The sequence below is a fragment of the Leptonotus elevatus genome, chromosome 9, assembly GCF_054856555.1.
Source record: "Leptonotus elevatus isolate MCC_2025b chromosome 9, RoL_Lele_1.0, whole genome shotgun sequence".
Lineage (NCBI taxonomy): Eukaryota > Metazoa > Chordata > Actinopteri > Syngnathiformes > Syngnathidae > Leptonotus > Leptonotus elevatus.
The window spans coordinates 17389983-17413819 of record NC_141247.1 but is presented as its reverse complement, the minus strand read 5'-3'; the positions used below and the strand labels follow the sequence as shown (position 1 = coordinate 17413819).

Genomic DNA, 23837 nt, shown 5'->3' with positions numbered 1-23837 from the left:
AGGCCTTTTTCAAGTAATGGAAATATGCAGCTAAAATGATAACAAATTCAGATTTTCTGCAGTTATAACTAAATTGATTCATTTCCCTTTAGAAAAGCAAACATTTTAAAATGATTGTTCCCCTAAAGCTACACATCTCAGAAAAAAAGTACAATCAAATTTTCTTGCACTAAACTTTACTTCTTTTCTTGTTTGATTCGGTTTTCACTTCATCCCATTTAGGCCGCAGCAAACTAATTGGTCCTCTGCTTGTTACTGCCCAAATTGTGAAATACATTATCCTTTTATTGCAAGACATTGCACCTACACAGCATAAATACTGCAAATCCAAACGTTAGCTCGACAATAAACATTAGCAGGAGCCAGGACATGCTCTATAGGCTCATCATTCACTACTTGAACAACAGACCTATCGAAATCTGCGTATTTATCTGACCATTCTAACTCCTTTCAGTTCATAGCCTGCAGGTCAAACGCGAAGCCCTAATTGTTGCAACAGCGGAGGCGGCCATCACACGACATGTCGTTATTGCACATTCCTCGAGTCCCGCGGGAGCGCTGTTTAGTTCCGCCTGAGAAGATGACAGGCCAAGGAATGCGACATTCTCCGTTCGCCCGCTGTCAAATCAGCTGAAAGTAAACACGTTAATCGGAAGCATTGGACAAAAGAGAGCGGAGAGAGAGAACAGACGTTGAGATGGAGGAGACATTTGCCACACGTTTTCCAAATTTTGAACATTTGCCCGTCTTGCACTTACAAAAACAAATCAGTCAGTGGTGTGTGGATTTGAGGAGAAACCTTCTTATATCCTCACATAGCGTTTTCATGGTGTGTTTTTTACGCATAACCTCACTAAGTGAAAATACCACCCGCACACATGCAAAAATTAAGGCTTTGTGGTAACCCCTCTTTAAAAACTGGGAATTTGGCGCAAACTCTCAAATTTCAATGAATATCCAAAATTGGACAAAAACATTTTTCAAAAATGTTCTATATTCATCATTTTGTTGAAGCGGGATAATTGCCTTTGAGTTGTTACCTTTTTTAGTTGGTGACGACCAAATGTTTTTGACAAAATTAAAATGCATGTTACAGTTTATGCATTTTGATGTTACCGACTTGAACTGGAAGACATTTTCCTTGACTGGACCACATTTCATCGAAGTCCGTTGTGCTAGATTTCTGCTTTTTGAGCAGCTGCAGTGTTACACTGAAGAATTCTGTTTGCCTCCAACCATTCATTCTCCCACCTGACTGGTCTCCCGAGTGTCTGTCCCAGCTAGCAGCTTGGAGTTCTCCCTAGAGAGTCATGTTAAGTAACCCCGAGTTGTGAGTCCCTATTGAAGCAGGAAGTTGAAAAGCCCTTGTAAAGCAAACTCATTAGTCATGTCCCCGACTCCGAATGGCTACATTTGAACTGGTGTCCTTAAAAATGTGGTCAAGTTGCATTTTGCGAGTGTGACATTTGCTCTGTTGTCACATTTTATGTATTTTTTTGTGGCAAATTAATTAAATTGGATATTTTGAGTTTAAATGGCTGTAGCTATGACAAGAACTGTTTTTTTTTTGTTGTTGTTTTTTTAATGTACAACACTTTTTTTTTATGACGTGTGAAAACATTTTCCGTTGTTTTTCTTACATAGGACATTCCTGCAAACTACTGACTAAGAACATGGGCATGCTGGTGATAAACGAGGACACACTTGATGTAAGTACTGCTATTTTTCTACCCTCATAAGGATAAGAATGAACAATGTAACTGACAGGAGCAAACATCCAAACTTTTGATCCATAATAATGTGAGCTTGAAATGCATATAAACAAGTCACAACGCTTGTGAGAGAATGTCTTTGGGACATATGTGAGTGACTAAACTGGAACTTAATGAGAAGCCACACAAGCATTTTTACAGACACAAAAATGAAGCATACGTGTCATCCAACAAGATAAAGAACTAAAACACACATCTTAAAACACCCAAGAATTGCTAAGGACAAAACATGGGATTATTCTGATGAGCCCTGATCTAAATCCAGTTGAATATCCTGTGAAAGAAGGCACCTCAGTTTCTTTAGGTAAATTTTTAGTACATTTTCATTCATGATTACTTTTGTCATTTTTAAGTGATTTCAGTCACCATTGTGGGTTTGTTTTTCTGTAAGAGACAACATATGTGGGTGATTAGCCAGTATTCAACCAACAGCAACGTTTTATATTAGTATATTGTTTTTTTTTTTTTTTTGTCACAGCAGAAAGCCAACATTTTCAAAAAACAGACAATTAAACATTGCCGTACATTAGAGCAGTGATTCCCAACCAGGGTGCTATTGCACCCTAGTGTGCCGTGAGAGATCATCAGGTGTGCTTCGGGAATCTATCCCAACTTCAGTTAATGAGTCTGAAACCATACAACAGAAATATTTCAAAGTAAATTGATACAAGATCATCATGATTTCAGACAGTATATATCCACGTTTTTCATGGCATTTTTTGGGGGGTGAGATCTTTTCACGTTTACAAAATGCGTCTTGCAATAAATAAATATTGCGAAACACTGCCTTAGAGTATAGTATGTTTAATGAGTTAGTAATAAATACAGTAACTCCTTTGTTGCTGTATAGTCCGCTGTCTTCGCCAATGCGCTGTTTAAAACTAAAGGCTCAAGGTTTGAGAATGTGCCCACAGGGAGCACACCATCCCGTCGACGGCAGGCACACATTCTAAATCTCTTTCTAACGCGTGTAAGGTACCCCGCGGAGAAGTCTGTTAACCCCCGGCAGGAGAGCCTTGTCTGTCATTTGTGAGACAGCACAGCGCAAATCTACGCACTGGAAAAGGGCCACAGACGAAGATTAAACGTATCTTGGTTCAGTTTCTTAAGGGGGGGGTAGCAAGGAGAGGGGTGTAAAGGAAGGCGGACGGGTGTTGAGGGGCGATGACAGACTGCCTTCATCCTGTCAGCCATTCGTTAAGCGTGATAAATTGAGTTGAAGTAAAAAAAAATTGGGGTCGGTGGATTCATAAAGCGCGCGGTTCGGCGCTTTGTAATGTCAACTCCCATTCTGTTGTGGTTGAGCAGATGCTTACATAAGGCACTTTGTTAACAACGCAAAAAGGCGGAAAGCGTCCGCACCGCGCCGCACACATGGGCCAGACGGGGGACGGCTGCTCATTCACGGCGGCCATGTGCTGCACAAGAGAGTAATTGGAGCATGTCTTCCCTCCTCACTGGTTTACACATGCTTGTCAACATTTTAGTCATCCCCTGTGCTGCATCAGCTCACATGGTCTGAAATTCCTCAAGTGAAACCTGGTGGTCACTTTCAATGCAGATGCTCAATCATTTGAAGTGGCTTGTTCCCACAAGAGTACACTACGAAATTGGATAAAAAGTTACAAAATTCCCATCCATATTAGTCAGTTTGCCGGTAATGGCAAATTATCATTGTTTTGCATGTGAATGGAATCCTTCACCCGTACTCATCTCTCACTATAATATACAACTAGAAATATTCATTATAAAACTGCTACAACATATCCAGCATGCTGATTTAAAGTTTTATTTTGTAATTTCACAGCACTTAGATTTAAAGGTTATTATTTTACAGCCATTAATGTAAAGTACTAAGAAAGATTCTAATTTGCAATATTTCCTAGCTCTTAGATATACACAATATTGTTTTTATAAAAATACAAATGCCGTTTCCAGGTCTGTGAAATTCTTATGAAAACCTTTGCAGCTCTTATTGAGATTAGAAACATTTGTCTGTGTATAGCTTGTCACCAATGAGAAAGTCAACATCTTCAAAAAAAAAAAACTCAACATAGCACCAAAATGGTCGACATAATGTACTTTACTGAAAATTTGGCGGCCAAAAAATGAAATGCTCGCAAGCTATTGAGATGACATATAGATGTGTTATGATCTCCAGTATTTTCTTACAAAACCCAACACAATTATCACGAAAAAGTAAGTGTCCTTGTCAAGTTGACACAAAATGGCGGGACCTCCCTCATTGCTTATGTCCACATTTTTTATTTTTCACTTTATTTTATTTATTTATTTATTTATTTTTACTTAGACTGAGATAAAGCAATACATACTTACTTAAAATGAAGCTATAAATAAAAAAATAATAAAAAAAGTTAATGGTCATTCACTCATTACCAATTTTGGCAAAGCATCCTACAAAATGTCCTCTTTGGAGAAATGACGCTGCTGCAATGTTGAAAATCAACATTCACTTGTAGCTGAGCGACTACATGTCTATTTTAACAGGATTAACCCCATTGTGGAGTGGCTCCCCCGTCTTAGGCAGTTGATGACTTTACATCTCTGCAAACATCCAGATTCCACATCATGAGTGTCTTGTATCAACAATGGAGCTCAGTCTTTACGGGAGGCTCTGAATGGCCGTTCCCAAAACCAAACACTAGCGATTCACATAGGCTAAATGGTTCATTATAGCCATAACAAAAGGTCTTTAGAAGGAGACATGCAGAATTAGCGTTGGACCTCCACAGCGTAATTTAATGGGGGTGGAAATGGCTGCTCCATCACTGTGTGTGATGACTGGATTCTACCCAAAATGGAGGTCGAACGTTAGTGGAATAACAATGTAGGCAAAGTTGTGTTCCCCCTTGCAGATACAGTAACAAATGACATGTCTGATTTTGGGCTGTTTTACACAGAAGGCTCACATGTGCGCAGCTGCTCTCTGTTTGTGTCCTCTTTGGCTCTTTTCTCCTATGTTAATCCATCATCTCGCTCTCTCTCGCTGTGTATCTGCTCAAACGCAAAGCCATGTTGTCCAAATATTTCCTTTAAGCTGAGGTTTCAGAGTTTTGTTATGCCAAGCCATTGCTGTGCTCTCCCTTTGGTCCTGCATGGACGCTTTGACATATGGGACCTTGTCACGGGCCGGACCACTCGCACCAACCCACCGGTTTCTTGTTAATGTCCGTCATCGTTGCATGAGGACATACAGTATAGTCCCCCCCCCCCCCCGGGTATTACGGTTGATTGTAAATTTGTAAGTCAAGGTAATGCTGTACTTATATTTTTATGTCCTCTCAGGTGGGAAAGGAGAGCCTGGGAGTACAGTCAAATATAAACACAATTGCCAGTGAACAAAAAATAATTTATTGCGCAGTATCACTAAAGTGCCTATTGGGTCCTCAATACAAACACTCAAAGTTGGGCTGTGCAGTTACTGTAATTTCTGGACTACAATCCGCTACTTTTTTCACTTACATTTAACCCTGTGGCTAATACAAAGGTGCGGCTTATCCATCAGATCACAATGGGGCGTTCGAACCTTAAACATTAAAACACCTGCGGCTTATATGTGTAACAAACCTGAGTATTCCCCAAATTTAGCTAGCGCGATTTATAGTCTGGTGCGCCTTGTAGTCCAGAAATTACTGTAATCGAAATTCAATCACAATTTCAATTATTACACTCCACAATTACAAAATCAGCTTATAATCGTAAAAAAAAGATTATTAATACCAATTTTTGAGTTGTTTAAATTCATAAATTAATTGTAATTTTTAAAGAACTAATTTAATAAATGTTGTTTCATCTAAAAGGAACTTGCATAATTATAGTGTTTCAAATAATTTAATTTGTCATAATATGTTTTATTGTTTTTTTACGTTTCAACATTTTCTTGTTTTGTACCCAAAAAAATTGCCCTTCTGCGCAGTACACATGATGCACTCCAACTTCAAGTTTTTGCCAACATAAATAAATAAATGATATATATTATTATCAATATATATTATCATAAATTCTGTTTGGTCCAAAAGGAACTTACATAATTATAGTATTTCTATTTTTTTAATTGGTCTTAATATTTTTAAATGCTTAAACATTTTCTTGTTTTGCACGGGGGGAAAAAAACGTTTGCATAATCGTGATTTCGATTATTGCCAAAATAATCGTGATTATTATATTTTCCATAATCGAGCAGCCCTAACTCAAAGTGTGGGAGCTTGACCAATGTGCATTTCATCTGCTTAATACAATAAATAAGAAGTTCATTTGAAAATCTCAAAGAAATGTTTTTGGTTGAAATGAGGTCAATTAGTGGTTTAAAGTTGTCCATGACACAAAATAATGACTTGAATAAAAGTTCATTCTATAGATTAGGAGATCGTGTCGAATACCCATCCATAGTTTTATCACTTCATATCGACATTATTTAACACTTGTATAACATTTGAGAACGTTTACATTACTTAAAGCGTTCCCTTTTACAGTTAATAATGGTTTAAAGATGGTGACACCCTAGAATGGATTGTTTCTATTTCCATTATTTCCTCTGGGAAAAGTCACTTCAAAATCCTGAACGGGTCGTGTTCGACCTTAGAGGATCAACTCTTCTGCGAAATTTCCTAAGTGCTTCACCATCTGTGAGGAAGATGGTGGAAGACAGAGGTGATTTCACGAGCCCCTGCTCTCCAGTCCATATGCTTCCACTCGGGACAGTAAATCCTTTAGTTAGTCCCACGTTCACCATCGCTCATTATCATCACGCTTTCTACGGCGCATGCAGTTAGTGTGGCAATGAATTATGCCTTTAAAAAAGGCATCACTCGTTAATTAACAAGTCTTCAAGCGTCTCCTGGTGGTATTGTAAAGTATTATACTTCAATTTAAAAAAACAAACAAACAAAAAAAAAACTATAGTGGAGGTCTTTTGTGTTGTTTCACTAAATATTTGCGGTATTGTAAATTACAGTGAAGGGTTAGCACAGTTGGAGTCCTACCGTGTTCACTCATCCATCATCTAATTTTCTCTGCTTTTCATCCATTTGGATTGCAAGTCAAAGAAAACATTAGAATAAGCAGAAACAATATTTGACCTTCTTCCCCCTCAAATTGTGTCTTTGGATAAAGTTAGAAATGTGGCTAAGACTAAAAAAAAAAGGATTATAATCATTCAAATTCCTTTGTTTGATCTTTGCATTTTATTAATCACATAATATTCAACATTGTATTTGTACATGTGTTTCTTTTTTCCATCTACATGAGGCAATTTGCAAGATAAACTTGAAAACCCTTTTATCTGGATGTAGCCAGGATTAGGAATGACACGCTTATAATAATATTACAGTACTTTGGCATCTGTTAGCTATTGCTCTTACTGGTTTGTGCTGCCATTAACATCGATCTGCAAATGAGATGGACACAATTCATACCAACGTGATTTACTGGGTGAAACCCATTAAACAAACAATTAACAGAGGGTGATTGAGACTCCGTCAAGCTAGAAATAATACAGATTGTGGACATTTCACTGTTGTAATCATGAAGGCCTTCCAATGTTTTCCTCTCTGGCAGAGAACAAGGGAGACCCTCAGCCACCACTGTGGAATGCTGGGAGATGCCCTCTACAAGGAAAATGACTTTGCGCTCATCATTGATGGCAAGACGCTCAAATATGCGCTCACCTTCGGAGTGCGACAGTACTTCCTGGACCTCGCCCTGTCCTGCAAGGCCGTCATCTGCTGCAGGTAGAATGAATTGGATTTGGGGGTCCTCCTGCTCCTGCACCGTAAAGTACGCATTTAAAAAATAAAAGAAAATTATGATGCCACCACAGACGGCTACTAGGTGATGAGTAGATCACAAATGGTTCTTATTGCGACTTCAGAAATAGAACAATATGAGCAGTGAAATTGATTAAATATACCAAAATATTTTTTTATTTTCTTGGTTTGCATTATTTCCTATGGGATAAGTTGTTTGGGAATTAGAACACCTTCCACTGGATTTCCATATGTAAAAAAATCACAGAAAAATAAATTAAGTTGACCAACTACATTAATTAATGTATGCATACTCATATTGTACAACAATATTTGGCCGTAACCCCTCCAAAGCTGACAATCTTCTGACCAGAATGGGCAAAACTATGACTCCTGCTAATGCTAAAGCTATTTCAACTATATGAAGAGAATGAAGCAGAGAAAAAGCACATTGAACTCGTGGACCCTCCAGTCTCCACTCATTTAAGTCACCGATATCGGAGTATCGGAGCATTTAGGCTTCCTGCTTGATTTCTGCGGTAGAAGTCGCATAATCGGCAAGATCCAAACTATTAGCCACAGTTGCTTCAAAACTAAGTCACGTATCGTACTGTGGGGGAGAAATCGAGATACGAAACAAATCTTAATTTCAGTTAGTCTTATTGAGTTTTCTAAAAACTTAATTTGAATTATTGCACACGTTTCCTTCGGTGGAGCTGCTTTTACAGTTTGCCATAAATGTTTTCACCTAATTTTACAGCACAAGCTTAAAGGGTTTATACAGTCACAGGTAAATATAGAATGTCAACTTGTAACATTATGGAGGTGCACTATTGACCTCGCCAAGTCACATAAATAACAGGAAGTACTTTAGCTGTCAAGCAGCACGTACCTATATGGTCTATGGCTTGTAGTCGGAACCATGTTTTCAGAGCTTCATCAAACCTTTAATTTAACTTTGCGTGTAATGTTTATGGTTTTCTTCACCTCTTCGCTTTAATGAGGCCGCTTTAGCGCGCGTATCATGGATTTCACAACACTGTACATACATTTTATTTATAGTGTCATATACCAAAACTTTAGTAATATGCAGTGAGGTAATAAAAACACATTTATTGCGTCACACTGGCTAATATTGGGCTGTACCTAATTGAGCCGCTTACAATGATAGTCTCACTGTCCAGTCCAGTTGAACCGTTCCGCAAGGCTTGTTGACCTCCATTTTTTTTTTCACATTTAGAAACGATTCCTCCCATGGGAAACAATCAATTGAAATAATCTGTTCCAGATCCAAATGTGGACATCACACGCAGCTGTCTTCGTGTAGTTTGACCGACGCATGTCACATTTTATCAAGAAGATAGATGACATCACACTGGCATGTGTTTTTATTTCATTTCAAGCTGCCAAATTACACTTCACATTTTTGCTGATCCATTCATTTGGTGCATGCAGCAGACATCCCCGAACGCAAATCAGTCCGTGTTAAGGCTGCTCTTTGTTGTGAAATAAGTTATAAAAAAAAACAAAAAGAACACATTGGAAAAAGCCGAACGCACACCAAGAGCTAATCTTTAAATTTGCTGAACGACAGATTGAACATATTTTTCAACCTCAAGTCCATTCCACACTTTAAAACAACACCCCAGAAACTACATTTAATATGGACTATTTGATATTGATGGTCGGAAAACTCTTTGGAAAGTGAGTGCTACATAAATATAAACATCTGTATCTCCAAGTTCCGACTTTTTGGCGCTGTTATCCAAAAGAACACACAAAGTGACACGAACATGGACACAGAAAAAAAATACTTGGAGAGGAGATGAATGCTTAAAAACATGTACGGTGTTAAAAGCTCCTCGGAGCACAGTAAAAAAAACTTCCACGAGGAAATGGATGGAGGTTGTACAGCTGTATGTTTAACAATCAGTCTCGGGGAGAGCAACAGAGGAGGTCAACCCGGCCCTGTTACGAGCCCACCACAGTTTTAGACTGCATGCTGAAATATGAAACCTAAAAACTTCTTAAGGGCCACATCATATTTACAAGCATGTGGGGACTAATTGAGACTTTTGGCGGAAAATCCTGAAGGCCTTTCACTCATGGGAGAATCCTGCAATTGTACGACAACATACTTGCTCCAATAAGATGTAAATATTTTGCCAAGTGCAGAAAAACAATAACAGATTTATTGATAAGTCTGTGAAAGTCATCCAAGGAAAAACAACTGGAGAACATCATCGTGTTGTTGGTTTGGCATCTTGCAGTCCATTTGGTGAAAATAGCTGACCTCATCGTATTACAGACATAAAATCAATCATTCTTGTATTGCTCCAAATCAGTAACCGTCCCGGTTAGCATATGATTGACATTGCTAACAAATTTGAACCGTTAGAGATGTACCTTTAGATGACGTTATACAGTATGGACCAGGGGTCAGCAACCTTTACTGTCAAAAGAGCCATTTTAGGCCAAATAAACAACATTATTATTGATTACTGTCAATTTTATGGACATATTGTGGTCATTTTCTACCTCTTTCCTTTTTTGGGCATTTCATGACTATTTTTCGAGAGATTGTTTATGCCTTTTTTCGCCATAAATTTTCAGAAATTTTTGGGACATTTTATGAAAATTTTGTGGATTTCTTCTTTGTTTTTGGACGATTTATAGTTACTTTTTTAATGTTTTGTTTTCTGCCTTTTTAAAAAAAATCTGTATATTTTTTTGGGCAATTTTGTGTACATTATATGGTAATTTTTTGCTTTTCCGCTTCCTTTTTTGGTATTTTATGGTCATTTTTTTGACATGTTAAGTTTTTTTTTTCCATCTACCTTTTGTCTCTTTTTCTGACAATTTACAAATTGGACTCTGGCATTTATTTTTTATTTTAAATCATTAATTTATTTAAAGAATGTTTTATCTAAAAATGTTAAATAAATGTGTAAAAAATTATATTTCTACTTTCTATTATTATTATTTTTTTTTTTAAAGATCCACAGGGAGCCACAGAAGAGGGACTAAAAAGCCACATGTGGCTCCAGAGCCACAGGTTGCAGAACCCTGGTTTAGACTGATAGGTTTACTAATATGACTTATTTGGCACCAGGCTTCTCTGCCAAACGGGCACTAACTTTTTTTCTAATCTTGTAATAGGGCGTAATCATTATTATATAATTTTGTGACTCATGGGTGGGGTATATGCAAATAAATCACTTTCCCACATTCAATGTGATTTATCAAACCTGAGTCAAATTGTGTCTGATTTTGTGTTTTTTAAATAGTCCATCATTCAAAATAAATTGCATTCTCATCCCTTTTCAGAGTGTCTCCTCTGCAGAAGTCAGAGGTAGTGGAGATGGTGAAGAAGCAGGTGAAGGTGATCACGCTGGCCATCGGCGACGGCGCCAACGACGTTGGGATGATTCAGACGGCGCACGTCGGCGTGGGAATTTCGGGCAACGAGGGCTTGCAGGCCGCCAACTCCTCAGACTACTCCATTGCTCAGGTGAGCTCGTCACATCAAAATGAATTGGGTACTTTCTCATCTTTTCTCAAATATTCAGCATCATTCAAAATGCTGGAGAGTTAACATTCATTTGCATTGACTTTATTATTGTAACATTACAGTTTTATTGAACAACTCTTTTGTTACATATATACAGTATTGTAGTGCCATAAATTGGGTAGATTTTCTGGGGGACATATTCTAGGTTTCAATGTAAATCCATTTCACGATGTTGGTCATTTTGGGGGGGGGGGGGGGGGGGGTCTCGTTCAGATTTTCCAAACTTGACTACACTCAAATATGTTTCTTTTCTTTTTAGTAACAGAACAGAAATTTGAAATGTCATTCAATCAATCAATCAATAAAATAAATTTAACCTCAAAGCCTAAAAACATTTCACCTCCAAATACTCATAAGAATGTGAAGTATCACCATATCAACTTTTTTTTTTTAGATAATGCAACTGTCAAGTGTGTTGTTAGTGTTACGTTTGGCTCATCAACAAAAGCTCTCTTGTCTGCTCGGGCATCAGCTTATACAGTGAAGTGGTAACACCTGTAAAACAAGCATCCCAACGTCACCCAACTCCCCGCACAACTAGATCACAAACAGACTTCGGCAAAATTCACAATGTAAACACGTACTGTACTTTCCAAGTAAGTTTGTCAGTCGACATGCGATACCCGAGGGCAAGAAAAACACTCCTGTGTTTACACACAGAACACCATTCAATGCAACATTTTTCTATTGCCGCCACAGGGCCCGAGAGCATGGGAAAGCAATAGTTGCGTACAACACAGTGCGTGCTCTGTCCTTGAGTATGCAATTACTATTCAAGAGGGTTGAGTTTGTTCCCCACTTCAGTCCGCATTACATGTCCAAGGTTTATGTGTGTCAAAGACAGGTGGCCTCTTATAATCCACATTGCAAATTAAATTACACTTCTAGAGTCTTTTTTCCCCGCTGATGTTTTCTCTATATTGGCACTGCCGTATGTTAGCTCTATAATTGGCTGACTGGAAAAGTGAAATCCAACCTGGGAAGCTGTTCAAAATCTAAATAAAGCATGCTTTGGTCAAGCTGTCATAGATGATTATTTTCATTTTATAATCAATGGAAGTCAAAAGTCAACTGTCTTTTATTCTTTACAAAAAAAATATGAGCATGTTGGGCATTGGTTAGCATGTGTGCCTCGCAATTTTGAGGTTCCCGGATTAGACACAATTACAAATTATTACAAAACAATCTTCTTTGGTGAATTGAAGATTTTGTGTTGTCCATAGGTGTGTTTCGATATGATCTTGCTGAATTCATGGGGGGAAAAAACGTAAATCGAAGTGTAGAAAAAAATAACATGACCTTTGCTCCTTCCGACAGTTGTGAAGTGTAAAATTATTTTGTATGTATTTTTACGGAGTAAATACTTGTAGTGGAAATGCCAATGATAATGCATAATGTACAGCCACTCCGTGAATATTTTAGACTGCAAAATTATGTGAGTGTAGAGTCGCCATCACATCTTTCTTGATTTCACAAGCAAGGGTAGTGTAAAAAATATTGTAAAGTATAGCTATAAATATAATGTTGTATTACACACTGTTGCTTAATTTTCATTCCTTTCATTGTCTTCACTTGTTTTGATATTCGCGCCAAATTGATGACCTATGTCACCGTGGCAATGCCAGCAATACTTGACTTGAAAATCATTTTGAATCTGAGCATTTTTCATTGTAGCTATTACATAATGCTTTAATTTTTCTTCTTTCGTTTCACTGCTTTTTTCGGACAGCTAAAGGACTCAATGTAAACCTTGTAATTTGTTTCAGGCTGGCCGCTGAGCCGTGTCCCAGTGTAATCACACTTATCAGCCAGAAATTACACTGTAATTTTACACTCACCACAGGCGTGCTTATAGCGGGATCATTCCAAAGTCATGTAACGGCTACACTGAACTTTTGAATACCCACTTGGTATTTTTTTTTGTTTTGTTTGTTTTTTCTGACTGCTATTATTCTTCCATCTGCTCGGACATGACACATTCCTGATGTTTCTTTCCTACATCCAGACATTCCGTGTGTGGCTTTTATGACATCTCGTATGTCAGGAACCATCTGACTCTATGTACTGTACACACAAAAACATACTTGCTTTTTTTTTTTTTTCAGTTCAAATACTTGAAGAATCTTCTGCTTGTCCACGGAGCTTGGAACTACAACCGTGTAGCCAAATGTATCCTGTACTGCTTCTACAAAAACATCGTCCTTTATATCATAGAGGTAAGTAGACAATAATGCAGACCTCCTCCAAGCGCAAACTTTAATCTGAATAATATCCTTTGCTTTTTCTAGAAACAAAAAAAAAAGAAGTTTAAATCGGAAATGGTATTTTTGCAAAATAAAATTATTTCAGTTATTTCTACACGCAACCCAATTACACATGTAAACTTTGCGTGTTTGCGCCGCTACTGACGAGCATCGCATGCGGCCAGTTTCAACACAGCTGGACAGAAAACAAACGACGAGGGGAAAACGGCAATCTTCCTCAAAGATGCCCGTCCGATATAGCTCATCTGAGTACGGGCGTTTAAATCTTTCTGCATGTGCAGTCATTTGAACTCTGCAAGGCATGAAAGGAAAATACATGGAAGAGTTACAGTAGATTGCAGATACATTATAAAGTTGTTGCTTTTTTTCCCCCTGGACCACCGTGAAGGTTTGCCAAGTTAGCGTTGTTCAGCTCGCTTTCATCATATCATTGAAGATGAATGGGAATGCCGTGGATGGCGTGTGACACGCAGCAGACCTCACACTGATTACAAGTTCAAAGCTGCAAGCGAGAACGGAGATAGGTTAAGTGCGTCCTATCAGCCACGGCGTTATGATGTTTTGATCTGCGCCGCTTGTCAAGTAGTAGAAAGGTAGGAAAGTCTTCTGAGGGTCATGCTAAATTTGAAAAGGGAAAACATGAGGCAACAGTAGCACAAATGTTTTATTATGAACTTTTGTGTGTTCCATGTTTTACAGAAACGTTTCACCACGCCTTCTCATTTCATGATAACAGAAGATTGGGTTTGAACAATTCATCAAATTCAAATTGACATCGCCGTGTAGTAGAATGCAATTTTCAAATTATAATGCAGCATTTTGTCGGGAAAAATGACTTCATTTCAGTTGGAGGCTTTATGTATGCTCTAAGTATTTATTTATTTCTATAATGTCCAAACAAGTTCAGTGCGTATGAATAAAATCAGGATCGGCAGGTCAGGCTTTTTAAAAGTCAGGGCCAGAAAATTGTGATCGTGCACACGTAGCTGTTGTAGTGAACGCTTAAAAGACTGCAGTCGAAATGTTTAGTAAGTAACAACTCTAATTTAAGTACTGTAGATAAATTAACTTATAGGTTAAATGTGTATTTGCCTTTATTTTATTGATAGCATAACCTAAAAGATCAACACAATCATCTATAATAAATCCGATTATTTATTTATTTTTTATACTAGAGATTAATTTGTTTATTGTTTTTGTTACAAAACATACAATATAAGGGCACCTTGAAAATTGAATCACATATTAAATGGCAGTCGGAGGGAAAAATTTAATTATTTTTCTAAATTGTTTAGCCCTAACAGGAAGTGTTTGAAACTTTTGAGTTTAGCTTTGCATTGTGGTCCGGTTCAGATGATCTCACAAGCCATTGGTTCCTTACTATGTTTGAACAGTTATCCCAAACGACAGTTGCTTTGTTTTTTGTCTATTTGTTCTGCGCCTGAAGTTTGCATTCCGTCTTCTAATCACATGTAATCCGGGTAAATGTTTTCCCACATGCTCTGAATGTATTCTGAAATGCCACGACTTGCGATGCGTTTCAAACATCCACTGGCGGACCCCCGCTTCCTGCCCTTGTACAGCTTTCTCCTTTTACTGTTGCCCCTGCCGTTGTAAATGAACCACAACACTCCGAAAGACCTCAGACCACAATCGAATGGCGGTCAGAAATTCCTCTCAACATTGTTTGTGTGTTCTTCTCGGACTGGGATTGCAGCCCCTCGCCTTTCAAAACCACTTTGTGGGTTGTTCGTGTCTGCGGGTCCTGCGTCGGCATTCTAGCGCTGATTTTGTCGCTCGCTGTGGAAATGGACTTCACGCTCCTCTCGCCGTGTGTTGCTTCTTTAGGGGTTTCAAGCAAATAATAGGACACTTTGTCAGCTTGAAATCTAACACACGAGCATCAGTTTAGCATTCTTAATGGGTTTAGCTTTGTCCTGGCATGTATTGCCCGTCGCTCCCAGGCTACATTTCGACAGGGGAAATTTAAAGATGGGATGGGAATTTACCTTACATTGGGAGCATTATGGCATACACAAAACTTAATCCTGTTTTTTTTTTCTTTTACCTTGTCACATCTTTAGTTCTTTTTAAGATTTATACTCAAAGTCTCAGTGCCCGATTCCACCCGTATCCGATACTACCGTGTATAAGATAATCCTTTATGATCCCCTGAGGAGAAATTCGGGTGTTTTAACAGCACACAGTAGATTGTTAAAAAAAAAAAAAAAAACTATAGAAGAAAAATACATTGTTACAAATTGTTGCCAGGTGTTATTGTACAAACTGAATCATGAATTAATGATAAACAATATAGAATTTACACAAAGTGTTTCAACTAAATTAAATGACACATTTATGGAAAAATGCAAAGTAATGACAAGAATCAATGCAGACCGGACCAAACTAAAAGTTCATTAAGTGCAGCATACTGTAAACAGACGCACACAAAGTTGTCGAGCAGAAATATTTTGTAATTGCATTAGAAGACGCTGTCTCTTCATGGCATATGTTCTTCTTAACTACTGCACCAGAACTTTACAACATGGCCACACTCCGAGAGACTTGATGTGTGACTCTGTAGGTGCTGCTGTTTTGGTTCGCAATACAGTTCAAATGGGTTAACTGTAATGTCCACATGTGGAAGATGGCATCTGAACTGAGATAATTAGTTCTTGCCAATTTTTGTCTATTTGAAAGAGGAGTTTTCTTTGAGGGAGGCATTTAGTTGTTGCAGCGCCTAATTAGGAGTGATGTGTATTATTTGGGGAAATAAATTGTTTGTTTGCTTGTTTTGTTTTTTTATAAAATAAATTAAATAGCAGAAGACACAACATGGTTATGTTAAATCACATACAAACACTGCAAGATTACCTTTAAGGTGTCTTTTTGTTGAAATGAATGACCCAGCTGGTGACTTATTGGGCATGACGTTGGGAAATCCGATATATTTGTTACTATTCTAGTGTTTCCAATCTGTTTCCAATCAGTTCTGCTTCCATCAATTCATGGCACCTTGCCTGGTTGTAATCATGCACATACTTTAGCTAATGTGATTCCTCGGACAGAATTCCCACTTTCATCCCAAACGACACAGTTAACTAAAGAAGTGCGGTGAAAAGGGGGCTGCATTCAGTCACATTCAAGCTAAGAGACCCCTCCGAAAGGGAACCATAGCAACATCATTCAAACAGCCAATCCTGCTGGCCACTTGTGTTTGATTGACACTTGGCCGGGGGGTGCCACAGAGCCCGCTGATGGACAAGTGGCATTTATGAGACCATTACATGAAAGCGTATTCACGAGGCCGTGCTCCGCATTGCAAAACGCCGCCGGGTGCATGCGACGCCACATATTTGCGGCATATTTATCAGCTACTTCCTCATGTCCTCAATGGTGCCATTGTGCATGATTCCTATTAGCGATTCTGCAGTAGTAACCCTAAGAGTATCAGGGCCCGCATTGTAAGGGACAAATGTCAACCCCTTCCAGACACTTCTCAACGAGGCCTCCAGAGCTGTGCAATCAATGATTTTTCATCCGCTACTGAATATGCAAAGAGTCTTCTAATCGCCTGCATGGCTTCTTTTTCTTTTTTTTTCAACATGTGCAATGGGGGAGAGAGGCCAGCCACACCCCTCCGCTGAGTGGCCCTCAATAACGAAAAGAAAAAGGAAGAAAAATCCTGGCGGGTTCTTCCCCTTAATGAGCAAATCAATGCATCTGTCCCTCAAGAGAGACAGACAGAGGGGACGTATTGGGGACCCCAAGGACCAGGCCAAAACACTCACATAAGAAGCAGTTACTGCTTGCTGTGAATGGAAACCTTTTTAACTTGCACAACAATAAACAGGCTCTAGCCTCGCATTGAGCAGAGCTGTAATTAATTCAGCAGTTTGACCTGCTTGCTAGCTTCTCCTCGTTACCGCAGCTCGAGGCAACCTGCCTCCTGGCTCTTAGGGGCTTCATGCGCACACAAAGCATAGCAATGCCTTCGAAGTATGCGGTGAACATCTGCTGCATCATGGATATGCCAGGGAGCACTGAGGTCTGCTGGAAGAGTTGCCGCATAATTGAGATCAAGCCAAAGCTAATGATGATGATGATGACTTGAGTGAAATAAACATGTATGCTAACTTTATTTAGCCAGTCTATGTTGTTTCACATTATATGTTAGCGTAAAGCTAATTTAAATGAGATTCCATTCAGAAAAGCCTTATTGGGTCGATCACATTTTACCTACAGTCTATTATAGGTAATGAGTTAAGTACAATCCCGCAAACCATAAGAAGGTCCATCTAACACAACTAATACCGTAATCTGAACAAGTGGCTAATCAACAATGGCATTTGTCAACATTCGTCCTTGAAATTCCCAAATATGTATTTTGGGTGAAATTAGTTCTCTATGAACCCTTGCTATAACTGGATGGGGGCTCGGCATATTCTTGTGTTAAACATTTGTAGTAGGAAAGGTAAAACCATATGGTCTTTCTGTATCACAGATGGGTCTGGAATGTATCCCCCATGACAGAGGACAGGGGTTCACTGTACCGCTAAGCCAAAACAAGACCCCCAAAACTGCTTGTGGTTGTAGAGCTTCGCATATTTTGAGTGTCCATACGAGTGTGAAAACAGGGCCCCCGCGTACAAAAGCAACAGGCTCATGGTAGAGTGCACCTGATGGAGGGGAGGCTGGGGTCCGGGTAGGGTGGGCGTGGTAGCGAGGGGGCACACACACTCATACACATGCACATAAAAACTGGTCTTGGTCTTTACGTGCATGCTTTTGAGCCTTAAGATTGGGGGTTGGGTGGCATGTATGCTCTTTCACAATTTAAAGGGGAGAGCCGGTGGCAGATCGAGAACAGGAGGGAGATGGGGGGCGGGCGGTCGGGCGAGACCCTCAAATAGTCCCAATTTGTGGCAGCTCATGCCTTCATAATGAAGTCCAATGAAGCGAGGAAGTGCTTGCTTAAGGCTGCAGCCCTGATGTTCCCCAGACAGCTTTGACATGAGTGATAACGAGGTCTGCTTCTGGAACGTCACTTGTTGAAGTTTTAACAACATGAGGACTCGTTGTCTTCTATCGACACAATAAGTTGAGAATTTATTTGGAAGTGACAATTTTCAATCATAACTGCACCACTCACTGGGAGTATAACTGGACAAATCTGTCGTGAGCGGGGGAGGTACTATAGATTAAAAGTGGTATAGATTTATTCATGAAATTGAACCAAAAGATAAAAGTTTGCATCAGTTGAGGTGCCTGTAGCGCTTCCTGTTGACCCTCTCTGCCTTTCCTCAGATTGACTGATGGCCACTTCATGCAAGCTCTCGTCATTTTAGGATGAATGGGCTAGGAAGTGACTCTTTATGCTTTTACTCCCTAAACGTCACTGAAAAGTGGATTCATCTAGTTAAAAACTGTTTATTATTGTCAACCTCTTTGTGGACACGCCTCTTTCACTCGTTTCATAATGCTACTTCACAGTTGAATGCCTCTGAAGTTGTAGAATTCAAAATTGCGTCAAGGATCTGGGGGAAAATATGTAAAAGCGTTTGAACACAGTCTTTTTTTTTTGTGAGAAGTTAGATTATGTCAGTGGAGTCACATTCAATGTCGTGACAATCTTGCATCACTTTTATAGACGTTAAATATCTTTAAAAAAAAAAAAAAAAAGCCAGGTCACCTTAACATCACACTTTTGTCATTAACGTTCAGACCAAGTTTTTATTGGTTTCACATCTTAAAATTAGAAGTTATTTTTACAGTTGTGTGACATTTAACAATTCTAAAATGCTAATTAAAACACTGTACAGTTAATAAATGTTTTATGATGGCAATTTAAATAGGTTGTTTTCGTTTCCGCTGCTTACAATGAGAAAAAAAGTTCAATTGTATTTGATATTGTTTTATGAACTTCTTTATTGTAGTAGTTGATTGTCAAATTCCAAAAATATCAAAATACTGTAATAGAAAGAGAAGTAAATATTTTGACCACCATCCTTGCCATTTCTCTGTCCCTCAAATGGATTTACACTTGAACACTAAATCCATCTGCGATTACGTTTTGCTTTTTCGTCTTCTGCTCATTCACTCATCCCTCATGTGATTTTTTATTTTTTTTTCTCCTGCAGATCTGGTTTGCATTTGTGAATGGCTTCTCGGGTCAGATTCTGTTTGAGCGCTGGTGCATCGGCTTGTACAACGTGGTGAGTGTTGATAAAAGCTTTACAGTCTACAGATCTCAACACTGCCAAAAGAGCTGTTGTTGGAAGCATCCCTTCATTGCGGGATTGTGTCACTAACATCCTGAAAATCCTTCCGTGTAATAATGACCCTTTGTCAAAGCTCAACCTTCCCCTGTGGCCTAAACTATGCACTGAATGTGAAAGAACAACAGTTTAGCTTGCCCCAGGAAGTGTTGTTAGCCGGCGCAGCTATGCTTGCATGATATTAAAAAGCAAAGGGGAGTCCCGCAGGGCTCTGTAGTGGGGCCACTCCTAATGAAGTCATATTTCATATCTGTCATGACTTTGCTGAAGTAAAAATGTCCATCTGCGTGTTTCTGATCATGAAGTGAATGTTCTTGCAGCCCTCGCATTAATTTCCCTATAAACCACCACCTTGGTCCCACTGGTGGGTGCAGCCCAAATTCCTGTGGCTCCGTGGGAGTCTGTCAGAGGCACCGGTCTGAATCCGCCCTCAATGGAGATCTTCACCGGAATAAGAAAGGAGCCCGGTGGAGCATGTCGCGCAGACCAATGCCTCTGCAGACTCCCACTCATGATGGGCCCAATGGGAAGTCGTACTAAGTGACCCACTCAAGCCCCCGCCTCTAAACCCCTTTTACACACCATCTCAGCATTACAACACTGCTAAATCATTGCACTTTAGGCCAGGCTGGAATACCTGCTTGTTAGAGAGATGAGTTTTGCATGCGAGCAGATGTGAAGCATCCAAAGTAAGGAAACCTGAGAGGTTTTACAATAATGTCAAAACAAAAACAGAGGGCCAGGAAGAGGAAAGAATGAAGACAATGCCATGAGAAATCACAACAGGAATTTGCTTTATACTATGAAGATGGAAGACTAGCAAAGAGGAATGTTTGCATAGCTTCATTGACTTATGAAAACCATGCATAATTAAATATTGCAAGTGTTTTCTTTTGATCCAAAACACAAAGAATAATGAGATTTTTAAAAATGACCCTCCCAAAAAGGTACCTGTTTTCCATTGAGTGATGAAAAGGAATAATAATAAATAAATAAATAAATAAACTCTAAAATTTTGGAGTTACGTGTTTTTCATTATACATTGAAAAGTAATTAAAAACTGCCAAAAATGTAATCCTTTTCATCAGACAATTAATACAAATTTAAAAACTCAAAACTTTGAGTTACTGTCCAAATATTTTATTGGACAGAAGTGATATTCAGCAGTTGGTGTTCAAACCATAATTTCAACCATACAAACCTTTGATTAATCCCTCATGTAATTATTTTCCTCTTCTTTTTTTCTTCAGATTTAGAACAAATCTGGCATTAAGTATTTAAACATTTGAAGTGCACAATATGTCTCCCCCCCACCCAAATGTGTTAATTGTAGAAATGTTAGGTTATTCAAATTAACTCATGTATGTTTTTTCTTTTCAAACTCCAATATTTATTGTATGAGCTAAAAAGTGTTGAGTATTTTGCTTTACTGTGAACCACTGAACTAATATTGACATTTTTTATTATTATTATTGTGTCATCCATTCAGTAATAAGCTTAGCCCGCATGGGCTAATAAATCACCATCCATCCATAAACAATCAAAATGACCCGGCACCAGGACCCAAAACAACATCAGAAGCAACAAAACTTATATCAAGAACAGCCTGCCTTTTCTTCTTTTCCATGCTTTAGATATTCAATTTGCAAAAACAGCAAAATCAGACTGTTTCTGAATACTGCTAAACACCATTGTTGCATGGAGTCCACCAACTTCTGGCCTAGGACAGTTGAACTGCATTCCACAAACTTAACTTTTTAAAATACACTGCTAGTATTCTGAAAACAACTGTGTAGGGTAAAAAATACATATACTAAGATTACCCTAAACTTTGGTTTTATTTTTGGAATTGTGCCATATAATTGGATTGTGTCTGCTGCAGCCCTGTTATTTTGTTTTTTCTTTTTCCCTCCATGTGTTTTAATTTCTTACCCAGATCTTCACTGCCCTGCCTCCACTCACTCTTGGAATTTTTGAGCGCTCCTGTCGGAAAGAAAACATGCTGAAGTACCCGGAGCTCTACAAAACCTCCCAGAATGCAATGGGATTCAACACCAAGGTAAGAGTACTTTTGCAGCACTTTTCACTGAGTAAGACAGACTGGATGTTTGCCCTGGGCTGGTGTGACCTGTCCTGTCTGGTTAGCCAGGCGGGGTAGTTTTAGGTGGGGGGGGGGGGGGGGTGATTAGGACATGGTGGGGGCCCTCTTGTTAAGATAAGCAATAAAGACGTCTCCTTTTTTAGCCACAGTGGGCTCCTGTACGCTTCTCACAGGCGTGGTGACCTGGTTAGTGTGGCGTGGAGGTGGAATAAAGAGCGATTGGCCATGGGGGTCACGGGCAGACGAGGTCAGATGGGTGGTTGGGCCGGGGGTGCAGAAAGAACCAGAGTAAAGGATACTGTAGCATGATGCCGTTTGCCATGGAGAATTATGCAATTTGTTAAAGCACAAAACCATTCGTCCAAGTTTGCGGAGAAATCAATTGGTGAGTTATAAAGCTAATTGTGATGTATACTACTCACAAATAGTTGAGGATATTAGACTTTTTAATGAATTTCAGGATGAACCTAAAATGCAAAGACGTGAAGGTCATCTAATAATTAGGGATGTAACGATAGCGGCAATATTGTGATATTGCGATATTAAAACTGCCACCATACCGTCGTTGTCATGTCACGACATTAAAAGCAGCACATCTCATTTCATTTGTGCAGTTCTAGCACCCTCTGGTGGCTAGTTTTTTAGTGCAGTTTAATTTTTATAAGGGATGTTTTGGCCCTTTGATGTTTAAAATCCATGCTAATCGTCACATGAAGGAGAACGTAATATGCTTGTGAGTCAATATGCGGAGGAACCCAATGTGTAAGTGTCTCAATATTAAGTATTAGAGATTGTAAGGTGGTTTATATGCTTTGCTGTTATGTACAAAAGCACAATATTGTGCTTTATTTTATTTATTTTTTAGCTCATTGTTTTTACAATATTGTGACTTTTTTTTTTAAATATATCGCCAACCTCCCCACAATATCGTGATAATATCGTATCATGATGTTACATCCCTACTAATAATTCCAGTAGTTGTCAACTGGACTTTTATAACTGATTATTTGGATAGCTATAGTATTTATTATAAGAAGACCAGAGCCAAGATTCAAACCCTGAGATACAGAATCCACTTTCCATGACCTGTAAATGAATCTTTTGCCATGTCTGCAACTTGTCACTTGTTTTTGCACAATTTTATTCTCCGCTATTTTTCCTTGTGAGTAAAAAAAAAAAAAACGAAAAAAATTATAGACTGTGAATCAAAGCTGTTTGTGTTGAGTTGAGAGGAGGAAGTGATCCAGGGTGGCAGAAAGTGAAGGTGTCACCTTTTAACAACATATTCCTTACACTTAGGTCACCCACATAAACCTCTCTTTATGTGGCCATGGTGTTTACAGCCGTGTGCTCGTTGGCCCCTCCCTTCGCACCTCGCCCATTCAACAACAGTCCGCTCAATATTTGGCTCGATATTAATTACCCGATTCTGTTATATTTTGTGTGTGTTTCAACAATTAGCAGAGCCACAAAGACAAAATCTGTGCAACACAGATCTCACTGTGACAAATATGAGCATTTATTGGTTTCGTTAGCGTTCATTCTTTTGCGGAGGAGCCTAGCGTGCACTCCCACTGGTTTGTGAGCAGGATGGAGGACGGAGGCCAAGCCGTGAGGCTAATTGGCATAAATTTGCTTGTAGAATGAATAATAATTTAGGCAGCATCTGACCAGCGAGGAGGGGGTCGCCGGGGCGAGGGATTCTTTTAGTGTATTGGCTTTTGTGGACACAGCGAGAGGGTGAGGTAATCCTGGGGAGGGGTAGAAGGGTGGAGGATGATGTGCGGAGGGTGTGTGTGGGCTCAGTTGGACTTTGTGGTGAGCTAGGATAGGAAAGGTGAGGAGGTCGGGCCACCGAGGCCAACGTGCAGAAGCAACGGCCTACAGCCCAAATTCAGCTCAATTCTATTTAAAGCGCTGCCATTTAAATCTGTGAAAACCCCCCAAAGAAGCAGCCTCGTTTTCAAGGTTAACTTCTTTTTTCTTGCATGAAGTTTCACTGTCTGATTTGCTGAATCAGTTAAAAAAAAAGTGTTTTTAAAATCCTCTCAATGAATAGAGGGCAGGACAGGACGATTTATTTTTG

General features: G+C 39.1%; 1 protein-coding gene across 4 annotated transcripts in view; it reads left to right on the top strand.

Moving 5' to 3' along the window:
• Window positions 1-23837, top strand: part of atp8a1 (ATPase phospholipid transporting 8A1) — a 90681-nt gene that overhangs the window by 49404 nt on the left and 17440 nt on the right. For all 4 annotated transcript variants that reach the window (XM_086084189.1, XM_086084186.1, XM_086084188.1 and 1 more), the window contains 6 exons: window positions 1645-1709; window positions 7350-7522; window positions 10865-11048; window positions 13214-13324; window positions 19513-19587; window positions 21587-21709. In XM_086084189.1, the coding sequence (XP_085940315.1) occupies window positions 1645-1709; window positions 7350-7522; window positions 10865-11048; window positions 13214-13324; window positions 19513-19587; window positions 21587-21709 (731 nt within the window). The remainder of the gene's footprint in view (window positions 1-1644; window positions 1710-7349; window positions 7523-10864; window positions 11049-13213; window positions 13325-19512; window positions 19588-21586; window positions 21710-23837) is intronic.